This window comes from Nestor notabilis, unplaced genomic scaffold (assembly GCF_000696875.1).
Source record: "Nestor notabilis isolate BGI_N333 unplaced genomic scaffold, ASM69687v1 scaffold11968, whole genome shotgun sequence".
Classification (NCBI taxonomy): Eukaryota; Metazoa; Chordata; class Aves; order Psittaciformes; family Psittacidae; genus Nestor; species Nestor notabilis.
In genome coordinates, this window is record NW_009941531.1 from 45774 (window position 1) to 65345 (window position 19572).

General features: G+C 40.2%; 1 protein-coding gene across 1 annotated transcript; it reads right to left on the bottom strand.

The window, feature by feature from the left end:
• Nucleotides 1–228: 228 nt before the first annotated feature.
• Nucleotides 229–18740, bottom strand: SEMA4D (sema domain, immunoglobulin domain (Ig), transmembrane domain (TM) and short cytoplasmic domain, (semaphorin) 4D). The gene is made up of 14 exons (XM_010020942.1): nt 18647–18740; nt 16486–16631; nt 15252–15314; nt 12702–12800; nt 11422–11515; nt 10362–10475; nt 9369–9520; nt 7667–7842; nt 7401–7557; nt 6431–6653; nt 5872–5987; nt 2541–2713; nt 2270–2313; nt 229–1145 (listed from the first exon to the last, which is right to left on the bottom strand). Exons 1-14 carry the CDS (start codon nt 18738–18740, stop codon nt 229–231), a joined length of 2568 nt encoding a protein of 855 aa, XP_010019244.1.
• Between the last annotated feature and the right edge of the window lie 832 nt (nt 18741–19572).

The following is a 19572-nucleotide window of genomic DNA, read 5'->3' on the forward strand; positions in this document are numbered from 1 at the left end:
AAAAAAAAAAAAAAAGAAAAAAGACAGTACAACACAAGATGCTATGGTCTGCAGACAAGAACACTACTTCTCTAATCTGGCGAGATCTGAATGCTAATTGGCTTGCTGTACAGCATAAGCATGTAATCCCCACTATGGCTCAGCGGTCACACCCGCGCTCTCTGTGCTCAAATAGCTAGCTGCGGGACCACAGCCGACTTCCACCACTGAATCAGACAATTGGGTCCTTCAGTCCCCGTCTGCGTCCGAGTCGGCATACTTGAGCTCACACTTGACATCAAAAGGCTTGTCCTTGGCCTCTCGGGATGCCTGCGAATCCCCAGGCTGCAGCTGGCCATTCCCGCAGTCGGGCTCAGTCTCATAGCCAGTGTCGTGCGCCGGCTTCGGCTGCTCCCCGCTCTGGTGGCTGACGCTGCCTTGCTCCACCAGTGTCTCCTTCACACTTTGCTCACAGTCAGAAAAATCTGACTTTGTTTTCTTCTTACCAAGCAGCATGATGGAGCGGAATTTCAAGCACTGCCCGGGCAAGTACCCTTTGTAACAGTTGTAGGAGAGCAGGCACAAGAACAGAATAAAAAAGAAAAGGAAGAGGAACATCAACAGGAAGTTATCATTTGACTTGAGGAACATCGTCTTTTCCGGGACCGCATCAGGAATGGAATTGAAGAGCTCTGTGTTGGAGGGTGCACTTGTCAGAACAGAGCCAAGGGGCTTTGTTACTATCCTTGTTGTTGTTACTGGTACCATATGAGTAGTCGAGGTGTGAGCGGTTGACCCCTCAGTTGATACAGCTGACACTTTCGGCACATTGCTATTACCTTCTGTTGGTGCAGCTGCCGTGGTGGGGCCCACCGTGGTATGTTGGATCTTTTTCAGTTCCAAGACATGCTTAGCCAGCACTTGAGAAAATTTCTTATTCTTCACTTTTTCTTCTGACAAACACTGGTAAACACCGCTGTCTCCTTCTGATAAATTGAAGATGAGCAGTGCCTTTTCCAGCAGACGGTACTTGGGACTCTCCACTTTCAGCACATCATCTTTGAACTTCCAAACTACCTGTGCCAGATTGGACTTTTGAGAACACTTGAGTTCTGCTGTGCTCCCATGCTTGAATGTATGCTGTAGGGAATGCTCTCTTACTTTATCTGGAACATCAAAATAAATGTGCAGAGTATCAGCAAAGATTCCCGTTTGCTCTAATCTGTGTAATTTCACAAGACTGTGCTATAGTCTTTACGGAAATGTAAAGATTAAGGCATTCAGATTACCTCACAAGACCAAGACGACAGCATGCAAGGATCTTAGCAAAATACCAAGCTACAACTGCGTGCGAGACATCAAGACAGACTAGGAGATAGGACACCTCAAACTCTTAAGACAGCCTCCACTTCTAAATAAGGATGACATCTTGTTAATCCACAACTGAGCGCGCATCTGAGACGAGTCATTGTTTGAGACAAGGTGCTGAATATGGTATCACTTTATATGCAATTAGTGCATTTTAAGTAAATCGGCAGCTACAAAATATCCAAGAAGGAATTGAACAAAGTGCTGTTACTCAACTTAAACTCTCTTCTGAAAAAATACCAGCACTTACAGCACATTCACAGTGCAACACCATAAATTAATGAAAAACTAACAAGCAAAACTCTCATGGCAGTCCATGGTTTGCTTGGATTAGAAATAAAAACAGAGTAAATCAAACTCCTAAGAGCTTTGTTTACTGCAGTAAAAACCTCCTGCAATACTAGTCATAAGATCTCCTTCATCTGGTGGCAGCTGCACATACTACAAAGAAAGGACCTGTGGTTACTTTTATTAATGCACTACAAAGGGTACTTCAGCTGCTCTGTATCATGTTCCGAGTCACCCTTCCCTCTCGCCAGAAAAACAGCTCTTTTGGGGATCATTTACTCTGATCAAGCAGCAATACCAAGCACTTATCAAGTCTCACAGTAGAATGCTGTATCACAGAGACAGAGGTCTCTGCATTAGAAGTACTTATGGCAAATACTGCTTTCAGTCACAAGTCGCTGTTGAGGTGCCCCCGTTCATTTCAGCGGTTTGTGCACTGCACACTGAAATGTATACAAACACAGACATTTTAAGACAACATGCAGGCTGTACAGGTGCTCAAATATTCAAAAGTAGAATATCATACCTATTAAAATGTAAATGAATGTTCAGATAATCACAGAAAAGCCAAACTAAACAACTCTTTCACTACTCCACCTAGATGCGTGAAAGAGCTCTTCAAAGACCTACTCACCAGAACAAGACGATGCATCTCCACCTATGTTCTGAATCCAGCTCCTGTAAAAGGAAGTCCAAGTATTACAACTTCAAATCTTGTTTCTTACAGCCTGCCCATCCTCTCATACTAAGTAAGATTCATCTTATCTAAACAGCACAAGCAGGTGTGGACAGATAGGAAAAAGTCTGTATTTGAAAACATTCAGTTTAAAAACGGCACTATCGGTAAGGGGCAAGGCTGATGCAATATCGATTGTAACTGTAAGGTAATCAAAGGCTACCATTACCTTTCAATTTCATTTTCTTTAAAAATGTCAATGCAGGAAGCTGCAAGGGGTTTCCAAGCACAATAAGGATCCCTTGCTAAAACACAGTCAACACAAGTGGTGTACTTGTCACAGAATGCAACCGGAGACTGAACCACACCAGAATTAGAACCAGCATAGAGGTATCTTCTGCCCTAAAAAAAAAAAAAAAATACAAAGCACAAAAACAACCTCAACACAGCCAGTCACTTCCTCAAAGCCAAACCAACCAACTCATGAAACAATTTAAAGAGTTGCATATATAACAGCCATATTTGTAAAAACATGAGCGGAACAAGCATTTTGACTAGCTTGGAAAGGAAGCTTAGGAAAATGTTCAACTACGCTGGAAGTCCAAAAAGACAAAAGAACAAAAACTTGAAATAGATATAGTTTATAAGAATGGAAAGTAAGCACATCTAACCATGGCTTTATCCCACAGTTTTCCACAAATACAAATACAAGGCAAGCCTGCGCTGATGACAAGGATGCAAGCAGGCACATGCAAGAAAGGCCTGCTGTATGTAGGACCTGCTCCTGCTCCCATTAACCCAAAGCAGCACTGCTGCCTTCAGTTCTTCTACCACTTGGGTCTCTGCAGCCACATCAGCATCAGCCTTACAAGAGTCAAATGCAGATCCTACTTGGTACTCATGGAGAAATACTGGACAGCATTCAAAGGAAACAGCACTGGAAAAGGGTGAAAAAGGGGATATAAACAGAACAGTTGTTTGACCCACTGCTGCTGGGGATCCCGAACAATTATCATCCTGAGCACAACCACTCTTATCCCAAACATCCTTATTATAAAAGACAGGCAGCTGCCTTATTTCACTTATCTGTTCCAAAGCTCAGGAAAACTGATGGCCAAAAGGTACACTGTGAATTTACATATTATTATGCAAAGCCTTAAGAAAGGAGCCTGTGCTGCAACCCAAAACCACCAGCGACAGACCCTCTAGTCATTTTGAGAGGCTGTGCATACAAAGCTGTTTAGCACACCCCACCTTGGCAGTGGGTTGGCTTCATCCTGAGCAGAATACCGAGTGGATTTATCCGCACCCTAGCGCAGTTGTCATGGCAAATGAGCCAGATCCAAGCAAAGAGTAGCTTTTCCTGCACTGCAGCCATACAGATCTCAGTACGTAGAAATGTACTCAGAGACTGTATCTGCAGTGAGACTGCTTGACTCCTGCGGGATGAGTATGGCCACAAAGCGACGGGCAGACATCCAAGAGATTCCAATAGAGGAACACTCCTTGAAAACCTCATGTCCGTGGTGCAGATCTTTGGTCTTGATGTAAGAAACAGCTTCAACTAACAGGGCATCTTAGGAATGAAATTAGGGTTTGGGGCTCACTGTCATTCTTTCACTAAGGATGTAAGAAGGTTTTGCCATGAGAATTTGGAACTCTTTAGTCTTGTTAAAGTAATCGTCATGAGGAAGTCTGTTTTAAAATCAAACTAATGAACAATGCATTCTGGCTAACAGCATTCTCTAGAGGAAGCTACAAGACCATGCACTGATCAGGCCGGATCCACCTCAGATGAAGTGTGCAGACAGCTTTCAAGGAAACTCTTGACGCTGGACAATGAAAATCAAAACTGTATCAAAACAGAATCTGCTTACAGTGCTGGAAGATGGACTCTGAAAGACAATTAACCCGAAGAGACATACACTCAAATGCAGACTTTCATCCTGAAATTTAACTTTTTAAAAAATCCAGACACATCTTTCAGTCAAGTGGGAGTTATGCGGATCTACCGTAGGCTCATCTGACACTGCCCACCACCCTCCAAACAAGACAGAGGTATATGGGAAGGGCCTGAAGACTACTGCAGTAATGTGTTCAGAAAGAACTGACTCCAGAAAGGTGTAGGGTAGCAACTATTAACCTCCTGTGATTAATCCTTATTATGGCCACTACACATATCACAATACCAGCTCAACAAACGACTTCAGTAGCAATTGACTGTGATTGCTACTGTGATGTCCAGGGAGGCAGAAACTTGTGTTTTCATGCTGGGGAGCAGAAGTAATCCCTGTTTGGGTGGTACCACAACTATGCATCTTTCATGACTCACACCTGACCCAATCTCCACTCCTCATTGCTGAAATTATTTTATGATCATTATCTTCTATCTTAAAGCAAATGCCAAAACTTCATGTCAAAGTAAGGCACTTAAAACTTCCTTTGCAGATAAAATAGAAGAAACCAGCAAACATTTTATACATATATACTGCATACATATTTGTGTAAATTGCCAGTGTGATGCATCATAAATAAAAAACCAAGTATCTTTACAAAATCTACAAGCACTGAAATTTTTATTAAGTATCACACAAAAAGAAAAGCTGTTTCTAAGATATCTTGGCGGTATTGATAGCTGCCTAGCTGCAGAGTATTTATTGATCACCAGGTAGCTACTGAACACCAGCATTACTACAAAATACTTCAAGAGTCATTCTTTCCTTAAGGTTAAGAAACCCCGAAATTTCACCACTTGAGGGGTGTGACACTATAAGCCACTGCTTTAGGTGGTAATTTCATAGACATTCACGGATCTGCTGGCCTGAGTAACCAGGGCCAGAAGTGTAACTCATGTACAAACTACACAGAGTGATTATCCTCCCACTCTCACAAACCCAGGATTAAACTGAGCGACTGATTAATAGGCTGGGTTTGGAGCCTGCGGCAAGGCTTGTGCTCTCCAGCTGGAGCTGCAGCTGGTGCCCGCCAGACAGACAGGACCTCACCAGAGGTCCTCACCCCCCACTGCACTAATGTGACTACTCTAATGATACATCTAGCACGCAGAAGCCTGCAATATCTGGGTTACACAATTAGGAGTCTCTCTACTACACAGCACTGTTTGATCGATCATCTTAGGTCTATTTCCTCAGAAAGATGCACCACTCCTCTGCTAAGCCCCCCCAAAGGATTTTTCCTCACGCATTGGGAATGGCCACAAGGGGTCAGGATTTTTACATGACTCCTAACCTGAAAACTGGTACTTTTAAAACATGACTTTCAGCTTCTGCATACGGAATCACAGTGAAGACCCCTAAACCTGTATCCCAACCTCCACCTTTCCCATTTCTACATACATTCAGAAGCTTGCCACCTACCAAAGACACTGAAATGCAGCAGGCAATACGTGATACTGCTGCAGCACAAGGAGTTACAGATGTAGCCTTTGTCTCTGTGCACAGTGACAGCCTTTTTTTGTCCCAACAAGGTTACAAGGTGGTACTAACAAGTTTTGAGGAAGAGCAAAATGAGAGGAATGATGTGATGATTATAGCACTTACTTTTTTGGATGAAAGCAAGAGAGTCTGGACTGGTTCAAATTTGGGAAAAAGTTGTGTTTCTTCAATAATATGCATTCCATTTTCATAGCTGATAGCTTTGTGCAGGGCTCCTCGATCTGAAACAACAAAGTAAAATATTTAAGATCCTTCAAATAAAAAGGCAGACAAAATATCACACAATTGCTGTAAGTTGACTCAATCTGTTTGCTGTTCAGCTGAAGATTTTTACACAATGTGTGCCAATGGCAACCACTAAATTTGTCACCAGAAGGACCTCTGAGCAAGAAATAACATTTCGGAACAAAGAATGACCACTTAGGAATCATCTTGAACGCATTTTTGCTGCACTCACTGCAGTTTTGCAGTTGTTTTCCTGCATTGCTTTCTCAAAGCATGTAAAAACCTCCACGTACTCACCATCACCCATTACTTTTTAATGAAAGCACCAGCTGCTGTAAAAGCATTGTAAATATGGAAACTCAAGAGTTTCTCTTAGAACATACTTCAGCCTAAAGAATCAGTGCATCACTGAAAAAAAAGAGTGTTTTGCAGAACTCACCTGTACTGATGAACATAACATCATATATGGTTCCATTGAGTGCTCTGACTCTGTCTACTACAATCTGAGTGTACTTCACATCTCGTTTTACTAGTCGAGGTCTGTCTCCCATTGGAGTCACTGAGTCATCCATTAGGGGATGATCTTTAACAAACTGCAATGTTTTGTCTGGTAAATTCAGAGAGGTCATGTAGTTTGATGCTCTGGCTTCATTGTTTATGCACTAGTGAGGGAGAACAAAAAAGAGTGACAAGCGAATTATACCATTTACTTGTACAAGAAAGAGACAATTATCACCAGCTATGTGCATTTTCTGTTCTGCATTTTTCTGGCCAGTAAACACACATTTATATTATACTTATTCTACTGAGGAGGATCCTCAGGTCTCGTAGCACTTCAGCTTCCATGACGTACAAATCCCTCAGGTTTGGACTACATTTTTGTTAGTCCCAAAATACACTTCAGAATCTCCTGCTTCTTAACTACTTTTAATTGTCACCTCATTCAAGAGTAGTGACAAGACAACTGCAAGGAATTTAAGAAATTAAGAGAAATGTGAAAGACACTCAGCACTATGAACATGTTGGTTTGCAGGCAATGCACTGTACTGGACAAATCTGCTGAATCCACTGAGACAACGCAATGTTTGCTGTACTTCTGTTCAACTGACCTAAAAAAATATTTGCTGTTGCCTAGTATATAATGACATCTATTTTGTCACTATAAAATTAGTAACAAAATCATGAAAGTGAAAAACCAGCAAATAACTTTACTGTAAACTTAGAAAACCCACTTTTGATTTCCAGAAACAAAGTTCAGAATAAATCACTTGAGTTTTTTTCCACAAAGCCTTTAAAACAAGAAGTATCCAGGCCAGTTACCTACTATTTACTAGTTTCTTTAGTCCTGAGCATTAAAAAGTGTCTCTTTTTTATTTTTCATTATCAGATCAAAGATCATGCAAACTTACCGCACCAGGTCGAGGATGAGGAATTTCCCCATTGTATCGTACCCACTTTGTATGAGACTGTTCTACTGTAGCACTCTGCATGTATTTTCCTTTCGAGAAAACCTCTTCTACAGTAGACAGATTGTATGCACACACTGCTGACAGTCCCATGTTATTCCTAAAAGTTTAGAATGAAAGAAAGAAAACCATGGGAGTAATTATTACTTCTTGCAGTAACCAACTGAAATTCAAAGTACTTATCCAGGAAAAGGCTTTATCACACTTACAGTTGTGGTGTGAAGACTCCATATATCACTGGTTCCTTCAAAGTTGTAGACTTGAGAATAAAAACATCATTGATAATATTGAAAACTAAATTCTTATCAGGGTTGGTACAGATCAATCTGGCCTTGAGAAAGGAAGTCCATTTTTTCTGCAAGGTCCTTAATCCTCCTTGGTCCCTCTTTTGACATCAAAAAAAACCAACAAAACAAAATAAAAACAAACAAAACCAAAAAAAAAAAAAACAAAAAAAACCAAAAAAAACAAAAACCATAAATAAAAAGGTGTTTGTGAGGAGAATTAGCATCATTTTTGCATTTAAGAATCACCATATCATAGCATGAAATTACTGAGCCCTATTACTTTCTAACATTTCACCATCGGCACATTAGTAAGTGCTAACACAGAAAAATAAAGAAGCCACAGGGAAATTAGTCAACAAAAATACTGCAGAATGGTTTCTATCAGTGCACAGAGGGAAGATGAGATACGAGACTTATAGAAAGAACCATACTTCAGCAACACTTGAAAACTGAGATGAGTAAAAACCTGATTATTAGAAAAAGTAAAATAAGTAGAGAAGTATATAACAAGTAAAATAAGTAGAACAAGTAAAATAAGTAGAGAAGTATTATACCGTCCCTTAAGACAAGCAAGAAGCATTGTGTTGTTCTGTGACATCTAAACTGTGATTTAAATTCTAATGTTATAGTATGCATTTGAACTTGCCTGATAATAATTTTCTTAGAAGAAACACAGCAGTGGCTTAATTGTGCAGTTACCGCCTTTAATAAAGATTTGCAGGACCAAGACTTAAAGAAGTAAATAAGTGGTGATTAGAAATGTTTCAAATATTTAGTACTCAAGCTGTAGCTGTGTTACTTCTCTTCAAAAAGCAGAGCATATTTGAACATTACCAATATTTCCCATATTCCCTACGGAAAGTATTAGAGGAAACCTGCAAAATTTAAGTATAAATGCTTATAGATTTGCAACCTGCCATTGATTCCCATTTCAGACAAACAGCAGTAATAAAGCTCTCTATTCCATGATACTCCCTTTTAAGGAGTGCACAAGCTGCCAGTGGGCAGAGGGCCATAATAATAAGCCTCATGTAAACCTGCCTCCAGCTGCTTATTTAATGGAAATCTCAAGAGCACTAACTTGTTATTGATGTTTTGACTTCCACGTTTAAATATAAAACAGTAAGGTCAAAATAAAACATTTCAACCTCATCAAAATGAAACAGCTAGATAAATTTCCTGTTGGAAAAAAATCCTGAGGAAATTGATACATTCCAGTGAAAAAGTTTTAGTTAAATCAGTATTTTCTACTAAAAAATAACCTCTTTCATCAGCAAGATTTTTAACTAGCACTCCTAAGTACACACTTGAATCAGTCTAACACACTGAGGTTTAAACACATCACGTGTGACAGAATCAGGCTGCTGGTGACCATTTTCCTTGAGGCTCTGGCAGCTCTAACAGCTTCATGAAATCTTACCACTGTGCAAAATTATATCAAGTATTTGCTCCCAAAGCAACAATAAGGCTTTCTCAGTTCTGAAGAACTGATTGAAATTGCTGATTCACTGAGTTTGACCACTTCGATTTAACTGACAGTAAGTGCACAATAATAAATGCTATTTTAACACACACACAGAGAATTCGAGTCAAATTAGTAAAACTAAATCGAACTATGTCCCACCTTGCACACTCTAGCTATTCTTGGAATCATCAGTTTTCCAACAAATTCATACTCCACTGGCACCTCAGTGAAAAAGAAGTATATCTTGTCATCTTCTCCATCTGTGCTGTTTCGGTCTGCTCTTATGACATCAGCAAAAACAAAATTGGGCTCTATAAAGAGAAGAATTTTATATTATACATGAGACTACTAACTTGATTCCTTCAATGACATTCTAGGAGTCCTCTTTCACCTAAACCTTACACTGCAAACGGACTCCCCAGTCACTGACTTGCCTACACAGTTTGTTGTACAACTGACAACCCCACATGAAAGCACTGAGATACCTGAGAGACCTCTACGGTCTGGTATCTCATTACTTCAACATTCTTCAGTCTCAAGTGCAGGCCTGGAGAGGTACCCTCCCTTGCACACCACTCCCCTATTTCAGCTATTAGTAGAAACACTAAAAATGACAGTATTCTTACAACACATATTACAGAACTCAGTATTCTGTACTTTCTGGACATAATGCATTTCTTGGTTGCATGATTTTGGCCCTTTATGGCAGAAAGCCACAAACCTCTAGGCATTCACAAAACTTGGTGAATTCTGAAATTCAGGAACTGAAATCATCAGGACCCAGGATCAGCTCAATTTAAAAGCCTGTTAGAGACCAAAACCATTCTCCTCCTTACTATATCACAACCATGCTGCATTACTGCAAGGATGAGTAAGTAAATATAAAATAAACTGTAGCACTTCAACATTAAGTTGAAGCCTCTGTGGCTTAAAACCGTTTTCATTGTGAATGCTATAAAAATTCTGACATTTCAAAATAACATCTCTTGATGGACATGTGAGGGCACACACTTACATATCAGTGAATGCCAGTATAACAGTATCTTTGAGATATTAGACAACTGCCCCTTAACCCAGGTAAGACACTTAAATTCTGTGTGACACTCAAGAAGGAAAACCAGTTTGGTTCTGACAGTTTTCATGCCCACTTACCATTAAGCCAAGGTATTGCATACTCTGTTCTGAGAGGGCTTTGATGGGAGTGCCGTGAAATGATAGGTTCACTTCCCAAAAAATTGTAGGAAGTCCCAGAATAAAGCTCCTCATCTTTAACACAAGAACAAATATTTTAGACTTTCTTATGTACTAGATACCAAAAAGGGTACATAAATATTTCAGGAGACTATGTAAGCTTAAACTTCCCACAAGAAAAGATAAACAAGGACTTCCTCTAAATTACCCCAGACTTCTCTTCTGTGTTTACGTTTCTCCTTACCATTCTCAAGGTTGACACTTCCACATTTGGGATTATTATTGCTCTAACACTGGCAACTGGCAAAAGTCAGCATTGTTTTTGTGGTACTTCAACACTCAACATGTAAACCTACAGCTCATGTACCAATATGCAAATTTGTTTTAAAAATGACAGAAGTTTTGCAACTATTTTATTCCCTCCATGCCAACGTTATTCAAACCCATCTTTTAAGAATCCAGGCAACAATGCATGGAGTGTGTTCTTCCTTCCGTATTTCCCACTTTGTATTACTTTGAGCTTCTCTTTTATGGCCTTGTGACACTAGGTTACAGCCAAGAACTCTGGTTTTGCCAAATCAAGACTGAGTAGTACCTAACCATGCAGAAATACACTCACAAATGTATTTCTCACTTCCCTATTCTGTCTCACGGATTTGTCTTCAGGACAGCTAAAAAATTCTACTTGTTACATTTACTGGAATGACAGTAATTGATACTACAAAGGCAGTCAAAGTACATTTAGACAACCTCAACTAAATATATTAAACACCTGAAATTACAGTTTAGAAATCAATTTTTTAGAAAGTTGCTTACAAAATAACATACAGTTTTGATTTCTCCTTTTAAGAAACATGCTAAGGCTGACGACATATGTATTTCAGTGTCTACCTGAATACACGATAAAGGTGTAAAAACACGGACACAGTCTACCACTTCTATATTGAGAGCCTGCAGAATGACAGTGGAAAATATCAAACATTTTTATACATAATAAAGAGGCATTAAAGTCTGAACTTACCAACCATAACAGATGTGTAGCTTTGAGCAGGATCAAATGGACATCTGCCCTTACCATCTTCGTTTTTACCTCCAAGTTCAAATGAAATTAAATTCTGAAAAAAATTCAGTCGAAAATCAAAGCACAACTGTTGACACTTTTTCTTTCAGCTACTTCATTTGCAAAGATAACTGAAAAAATTAACACTAAATAATGGACCACATCTGCAACTTCCACCACCAGAAGCATTTTTGGTAAAATTATAAAAGGCAAAAATGCATTTTCAGAAAATCTTATTGAGTCCAGCAGACAGAGAAGAAACATGATCCTATGATTTGTGGGTGGAAGCAGAAAAGCACAGAAGATGAAAAGTTAAATCCAGACAGACCTCAAAAGAGGGCACCCAAAAAAGCCAGACTGCAGGAAACACAGAAGTTAATTGATATATGGAAAGAGCTGGCAATTACTGAATTAGACTGCAAAATGAAGAGTTTAGCAGTCAGGGAGGCTTTCTGAAGTAGACTTAGCCACTTTTAAGATGGGTCACAATCCAACTAAATTTCAGAAAGCAACAGAGTACTTCAGCTGCTATTTCATAAATTCCTTGAAAAACAAGGGAATGAGGATCAGGAAGATGACTGTAGCCTCAGTACTGAGAAAGTGATCAGTTACACTGTGTAATGAAGATATTGAAGGCTAAGGGCAATGACTTCTGGCAATGTTCCAGAGGTGATGGTAGGCCAATTTGCAGGCAGGGGAGCCAGCAAAGAACAAACAATTACAAGATTTCTCAATTTCAGAATTGTTAAGAGCCACAGTAAGGCTAATGATACAAGAGTCAGCAGCAAGAAAAAGGAGTTGATTTTGCGCCAAGACTACTCTGAAGCATTCAGACCTATGAAGCTGTGGCATAGCCAGAAGCAGAGACAACACAAGCAGAGACAGGAATCTGAGAAATTTCAAGGACATTCAGTAATGGATAGAAGTCACAAAGAATGTAATTTCAGTTTCAGAAATTGTTTTTATGCTAATGCACAATACACAAAGAATTATGAAAGCTAAGAAGTAAATCCACAGTTAAACCAGGTGAATAAATAATTCAGTAAGTGCTTTGAAAAAGTAACAGTATAGTTTATTCCCATCCTCTATCATTACTGTGGAACAGGGTAATAAATGCTCCAGACGTTACAACCAGCACTGAAATTGCTACAGTCTTTAGGAATGGAGATTAGCTCGTTGTTTAAACGAGCTGCTTGCAAGTTACAGTTGTTACTGGGTCAAAACTGTATGTATATTCTTACCAGGTAATCACACGTTGGCTGAAACGCGTTAGTTCCACACACATAGAGAAAAGTATCGTTCAGCTGTTGCAACACACGCACATAATTACGACACTCTGTCTGTAATAAAGCATGAGAAAAGGCTGATAAACCACAGCTTCCATGTTCCGACATAAATATACAAAAGTTGTGCTGTCAGCTCATCTGTTGCCCCTACTTACGCCACACCATAAAGCTGGGCAATACAATCACCACTGGGACACCCTTCTCCCTGCAATCTCCAGGAGCCATGGCTCCCCAGCATCTGGTTTCCTACAGCTAGTAGTGCACAGCTCACACAGTATACCTATCAGGGTACCACGATCAAGTAACATACACTCAGCAAGGCGCATCTCAAATTGTTCCATGAAAGCACAAGCTCCAAAGACACATTCAATCCATGGGAATGCCTAATTAAGCATGGAGTAGGTTTTAGACTTTGTCATCCCTTGTTAGCCTAGATGAAACAGTAAGTGATAGTCAAGGCTGCATCTTAAGAGAAATCTCTAATACTATTAAATTAGCTACAAAGCTTTGTCACTTATATGTTTTGTTGGTTTGGAGTTTTTCCCCCACACGGTCCCTGATATCAATTGCTCTTTCATCCAAGGAAGCTTCTTCATTCCTTTGGCTCAGAAACAGAACAAGGAGTTTGAGCTAAGCCTTGAATAAAGGATACCATGAAGTTTCAGAATAACCACCAAGAAAAACAATTCTAAACACCCACTGAGAGAAAAAAAAAAAACACAACAAAAAAAAAACCAGTATCAACAACACCCCTTAATCCTTGGTGGTAACACAGGCAGATACAACCACTGTACTGTAGTTTCATAAACTGCTTATGCAAGAATAAGCACTGTTGTAGCTCTTCCTTCTTATGAGCCAAACCAGGCATTTCTGTAACTGTATGGTGGGTTTGGTATGGCAGAAAACTAAGGGTTAGGTGAGGAAGCTAAACTATTTTCTGCCAGACAAGGTCCTTTCACAGCTGCATAAATGCCTTTTGCTGGCACTAAACAGCACAGGGGTGATGAGTGGGGCAGAAGACTGCCCATTTTAGCTTAAGAAATAGCAGTACTGGCTTAATACCTTGACTCCTTTGAAACTACTGTACTATGTAAAACATCATGGCTACTATAAACGTGACTCATAAAGGTTATGACTACAATGAAGGAAAAGTATGGATGGCAATAAGCCTAACTTCCTAAACTGCAGGCAGGGGAAAAAAAAGGAAGTCTGGAGTGGTGGCAAAAGGGGTCTAACACCCCTGCTACCTAACACTAATAATCTCTGCAGAGGATTGGTAGAGATGCATGAAACACTCACTAAACTATATGCACGTATATTTCCCGTATTAAGTTGTGGATGTATGTGAATTTCATTACTAGTAAGCCCATCTAAACCTGAGAACAGAAATGACACTCTCCACTGCTTCCTAAAGAGGCAGACAGGGAGAAAATGGCCCTTAGATACCTGCCACACCTCATGTTAGGATAATGTATTGATGGTTGCCAGTTGAAGGAAAGGCAGTAAACTGAGCCAAGTGAAAGAGAGCCTACTCTCATCTTGAGGAGCCCCACGAATGCAGATCTATCAGCCCTGGATGCAGCACCTGGGATTTTATAACAGCATGAACCAAAGAAGCTGTCAGGTTATGGGGTGCCAATGTCAAATACTTGCAAGTGTAAGGCAGGACTGCTTTCTGTATTTGCAGGGCTTGCAGACTTCCACTTTCCCATCTGTGCTTAAAAGTCAGACCATCAGTCTTGCACAGCAGACCCTCACTTTACTGTATCACTAAATGAAGTGGTGCTACACCTACAGTCAACTGCCTCAAGCAAACTATCTCCTCAGAAAGGCAAAATGAGCAAGCCAGCCTGCTCACTGGCAATGGCAAGGAGTCTGTGGGATCCCAGGGGCTGAGCCGCCTGCACTGCCGAGCTGGCAGGGCACCAGGCTGCTCAGCTGCTGGGATGCTGCCTAAGCAGTCACACCAGCAAGGAGCTGCTGCCACAGGGGGTACATCCAGTGAGCACTAGAATAAGGATGTATGTTGTTAGTGAATAATATGCTGGTGGAACACCATGGGCCTAATAAATAAACCCTAAGCCCTAAAGCAAAGCAAACAAAATTATCAGTCATTTTCTGAAATCAAATACTGGGGAAGAATTATTGCAATAACAAAACACAACAGTTGCTATCAATTACGTCGGTGAAAGTAATGCTAGTTTATCATTTCAACAGAAAAACTTGTAGTATTAAGCACGCATTAGGGTGTGTTCAGATTTTCGAACATTCAAATAATATTCACCAGCAAAAAATAACGAGCTAAGAATCGGGGAGGGGGAAGAGAGGAGGGGAGGAGGAGGGAAGGAAGACTAAGAATGTAGCCATTTCTAAAACTCAAGTTAATTAAAAAGTTTAGGTGATTACTGGAAAATTTTAATTTCAAACAGTTGGAGCCTTTTTAAATATCACTCATCTTGAAGTGTAATGTATAACTTTTTCCCAAAGTTCAACAAAAGTACGTACCTGTTCTGATTTGCCCTTGACTGCACATTTAGTCCTTTTATCCTCTGTGACCTTCCAGTGTAACTAAGTGAAAAAAAAGAAGCAACAAAAAGGCACATCCAAAGGATTTTAATTCAATGTAAGGTCTGAAGATCTTCCAGTAACACACAAAAAAGGCAATCCTAAGACTACCTGCAGCAAATGCAAGCCATTTTGCAAGTAGCTTTCAAAGATTCAGAGCCACTTTCCTGAAAAGGTGACACTTCCAAATGCATGTGCCTTAACTGGGGCTAAACCGCTGCTATTATCTTTTGGGTTCATCATGACCATGATGTTTCTCCTCAAATTGCTAATGAAGTTGCATTACCATATGCATTAGGGAAACGCAACTGTAACTGTTTTAAGTACTTCTCCATTTTAAATACTTCTCAATTTCATTCACACTTGAATGAAAGACACTTGGGGAGGTCAAAGAAAATTTACTGGACCGATTTACACTATGTGGAGAAGTACAACTTTGACAGTTACATGCACTCATAAAACAAGTTTTATGAACTGGTGAAATTGCCCATCACCACCTGTGACCATGATGCCATGCCTCTAAGCGTCAGCCTGTGCTGCTGATGGGATGGGAAGCAGCAGCCTGGGAAGGACTGGAAACAGTACAATCTTAGACTTCTGCATGGGCTCATCTACTCTGAGAAGCCAGTCTCAGCATATTCAGAGTACTCCTCTGAACAAGCTGAATCAGACATGTCTGCACCACCACTTGCTGTGCAGACACACCTAGAGACACAAAACAGAAGCCGAAACTGAAAGGACAGGGCCTTTGTTTCATGTGCAGCACATCTGAAGCCTGCTACTCCTGAGCAAGCTCCAACTTAGCTTCTGTTTTATATTAGATTACCTTCTGATTCACAGAAGATGGCCCATTCCTGCTAATAAAAATATGCATAAAACCACCATTACAGTTGATATCAAAGTCCCTCCAGTTCAATATCCTGTCCCCAGGAAGAAAACACTGAAGGAAACCTGTAATTACTTGTTTATATCCAACTTCTTTCTTCCTCTCATCTGATGGAATGTTTTAGTCTATAGCCTCTTCCAGTAATAACACAGAAGCAGGCCACACATAGTATTTTCTCTCGTAGGTACATAAAGCCAAACCTAAAGTGCAGTGCTACTGATACCAGGAAATGAAGCCAAATATGAAGTATTCTTTTTTACATGGATGATAATGCATTAAAAAGCATACCTCGTGCTGCTTTTCAGCAATATTCACTGCGTTTAACGCAAAGATCACTTCTCTGGCTCCTACATATAGAACATCTTTGTCTTCTCTTAACAGCAAGGTTGAATAGTTTGACACTTCTGATTCATGAAAATGTATGAGCTGGACCTCTGTTGAAATGGAAGAACAGCACCACATGAAGAAACAGGATCATTTAGGGTCAAATTTATGGGTCATTTTTCTAAGCTGTCTAATAGCTGTCTGATATCTTGGAAACAACAAAGGTTAGTTTGGACAACCACGCAACATATAAGAAAGCTATCAGAAGCGTTGTTCAGCATAAACAGGAGCTCCCATCATCAACATTAAAACTACTGGTCCTCACTTTCTCATTCAGTTTCAAATGCCTAAATATTTCCTCTTGTACTGATTCCTGTAACTCACATCTTCATATTTTTCTACCTGTTAATTCTCTTTTGTCTAATCTTCCATCTTGCATCCACTGTCAGGTCCTTCCTCGCCTTTTCCCTTCCACATAACCACCTCTCGTGGTAAATGAGCTCAGTCATCACATCCCTTGCAAGTGCCCAAAACAAATCTCACAGCAACACTTCAGCATAGCAGAAGGAAGACACAGAAACTAAAAAGGAACAATTTACAAAGGATTGATAAGCTGATGTTGGAGACCAAAGACGAAGCACACATGATGAAGTAACACTAGGGAAAAATCAAGATGAAAAGGAATCAGATGAGAGAGAGATATGGGGGAAAAGGCAGTGGAATGAGGAATTATGAAGACTGTAATAGAATGACTTGGAGAAAGATGACACAAAATGACTAATATACAAGAATACTTTTTCTGCATGTACAGCCATAATGGAAAAACGACTGAAAGCTTGGGGGACTGTATTTTGTGCGAGAGACTACCACAAGATTAATTACGTGTGGCTTTTTAAGGAACAGGCAGAAAACAATGTATTATTGCTCCCAATTCTAACATTAGAAATTGCGTTTTCAACTGTAATACTGCAGAAACTTCTTTTTAAACTAGATTCTCAGGCATGCAATTTTAAAATCTTTTACTTGCTAGGAAAATTTTCCTGAAATGGATGAACTGGTTCATACCACTCTACATGTTCATTCCTCCACTGAACTAAGTTCCCCCTCCTGTTCAAAGCAGGCTTCCCGTGTTTAAATGCAATAATCTTTAGCAGACAGAGACAGGGAGAAATAGCAGGAAAGAAATTAAATGCCATTTATTTTCAGCAATTTGGGTGTGGGTCTACAGTGCATTATCGTAATACCATAAAACAGCACCTTGCCAAATTTTTACTATTATACAAGACAGGAGCATCAAGGAGTGTAAGCAAGAACTACAAGCCTTGTCTCGACCATTCTTTCCCAAAAGCTGCATCAGCAACTCACTAATTGCTATACCAATAAACAGGCAAAACACTTTCTACAGTCATCTCAAATAAGCTTACTATATTCTCTATCTCCATCTGTTTTTTCCTATACTGCGACTGCTCAGTTTTTAACTGCCTTATTTAGGGCTGTTTCTTCACACTGCCCACATACTTGTTTGGTTTTGTTCAGTTACAGCACACTTGAGTAAAGTAATCATTGCTAACTAACTAGTAGTAAAGGAGGACCCAAACACAAAACCTTGTAAAATGTAAAGCATTCATGCCACATGTGGGGTGTGTGGGGTGTGAAGTAATTCACTAACAGCAGCAAGTAACTACTTTTTCGTCTTTGCTCTAGAGGTCTCTTCAGATACAGGCTAATCTATTCAACCAAAAGCTAAAGCATTTTCTGATCCCTATTACTTCCCTTCGCGCAAAGAGAAGAGAGAATCCTTCAGCTTTGTGTTTTTCTCTTGAAGCAAGCTTCAGCAGCAGGATCCTTCAGCTGAGAAAGCCAAAAATCAAAATTTCTCCTTTAAAAAGCTACGTTTTCATATCTGCTTGAAGGACCTCAAAGACCCTCAGTTAACCCAGTGCCTGAGTCACTTTTGAATATTCTTGTCCTAAGCACTTTGTAAGATGAGCAAAGCGAGCAACACCTGACCAAACTCACAGCAAGCAGCCTGAAGAACATACAGCCTCAACAAGTTTCACACCTCACAGAAACCCTGAGGTTGTGGCAACATACCGTATCACACCACTGAAATTTCTCTTCTTACCTCTGTGTTCCCAAGTGATCCTCGGTACTGGACCAAATGCTATTGCTACTTCCAGTAACAAACCCCAAACTGCATAAAAAGCACACAGAGCCATCTTCAGTGTCTTTGCTCTTTGGGGCTCCTTGGATAACAGCAGCAGGTAGCGTTTTGTTGGCAGAAGAAATGTATATCCCAGGGACTATTAGAGACCAGGCATTTCAGACCTTGAGATCAGTGCAACAAGGCAGGCTGGAACAACTGTACGTGTACGTGCTCTTCCGCAGATCACTTCAAGGGAACGCACATTTTCCAGGATGCTGCCCACACTCTCCACAGGCTGTGTAGCTCCTGAGAAGTGCAACTGAGCGCATTCTTCTGTCTGCTGCAGAATAATGATGCTGTGGGGAGAGGAGGGAAGTGAGAAGTAGAAGAGAAGGCAAACAGAGTACTGCCAAGAATAGCACATTGTATGCACTGATCTTGCAATACTTCTACAGCTGCCTGCATAGCTTAATTTGGTCAAGGAGTGCATTAACCGGTGAAAATACAATTCTTGAAAACAAGTCACATTACACAGCAAATAGGCAATAGTTGAAAGCAATCACTTCAATCTAGAGCACCAGGTATCAATATTTTGAACTGCCACTTACGCTGAATACACAATTCGACTCTACATCTTTTCTTACTTTCAATACCAGGTTGCAGAAAATCCCACTTATCTGATAAAGATAAAAATCAGCATAACTAAGTTCAGACAGCAAAGAACATGAGAAGTGCAGCATTCATCTTAAGCATCACTTACACAAACCTGCCTCACCTCTTCACCTCCCATCCTTGGGATCTTAGGAACAGAAGCATCATTTTTAGCAACGTCTTGTCATGTTACTAATGTACTCAAGGTGTGTGGGGGCAGAAAGTAAGACAGCTACAGAAACAAAGACCTAATG

What these genes read in the sequence shown, in the direction of transcription:
- SEMA4D (XM_010020942.1), bottom strand. Translation starts at nt 18,740, where the DNA reads ATGGCTCTGTGTGCTTTTTATGCAGTTTGGGGTTTGTTACTGGAAGTA. An exon ending in TTGCTGAAAAGCAGCACGAG is followed by an intron (nt 15,315 to 16,485) that starts GTATGCTTTTTA and finishes TTTTTCACTTAG; the next exon opens with TTACACTGGAAGGTCACAGA. An exon ending in AGATGCATCGTCTTGTTCTG is followed by an intron (nt 1,146 to 2,269) that starts GTGAGTAGGTCT and finishes TTGATGTTCCAG; the next exon opens with ATAAAGTAAGAGAGCATTCC.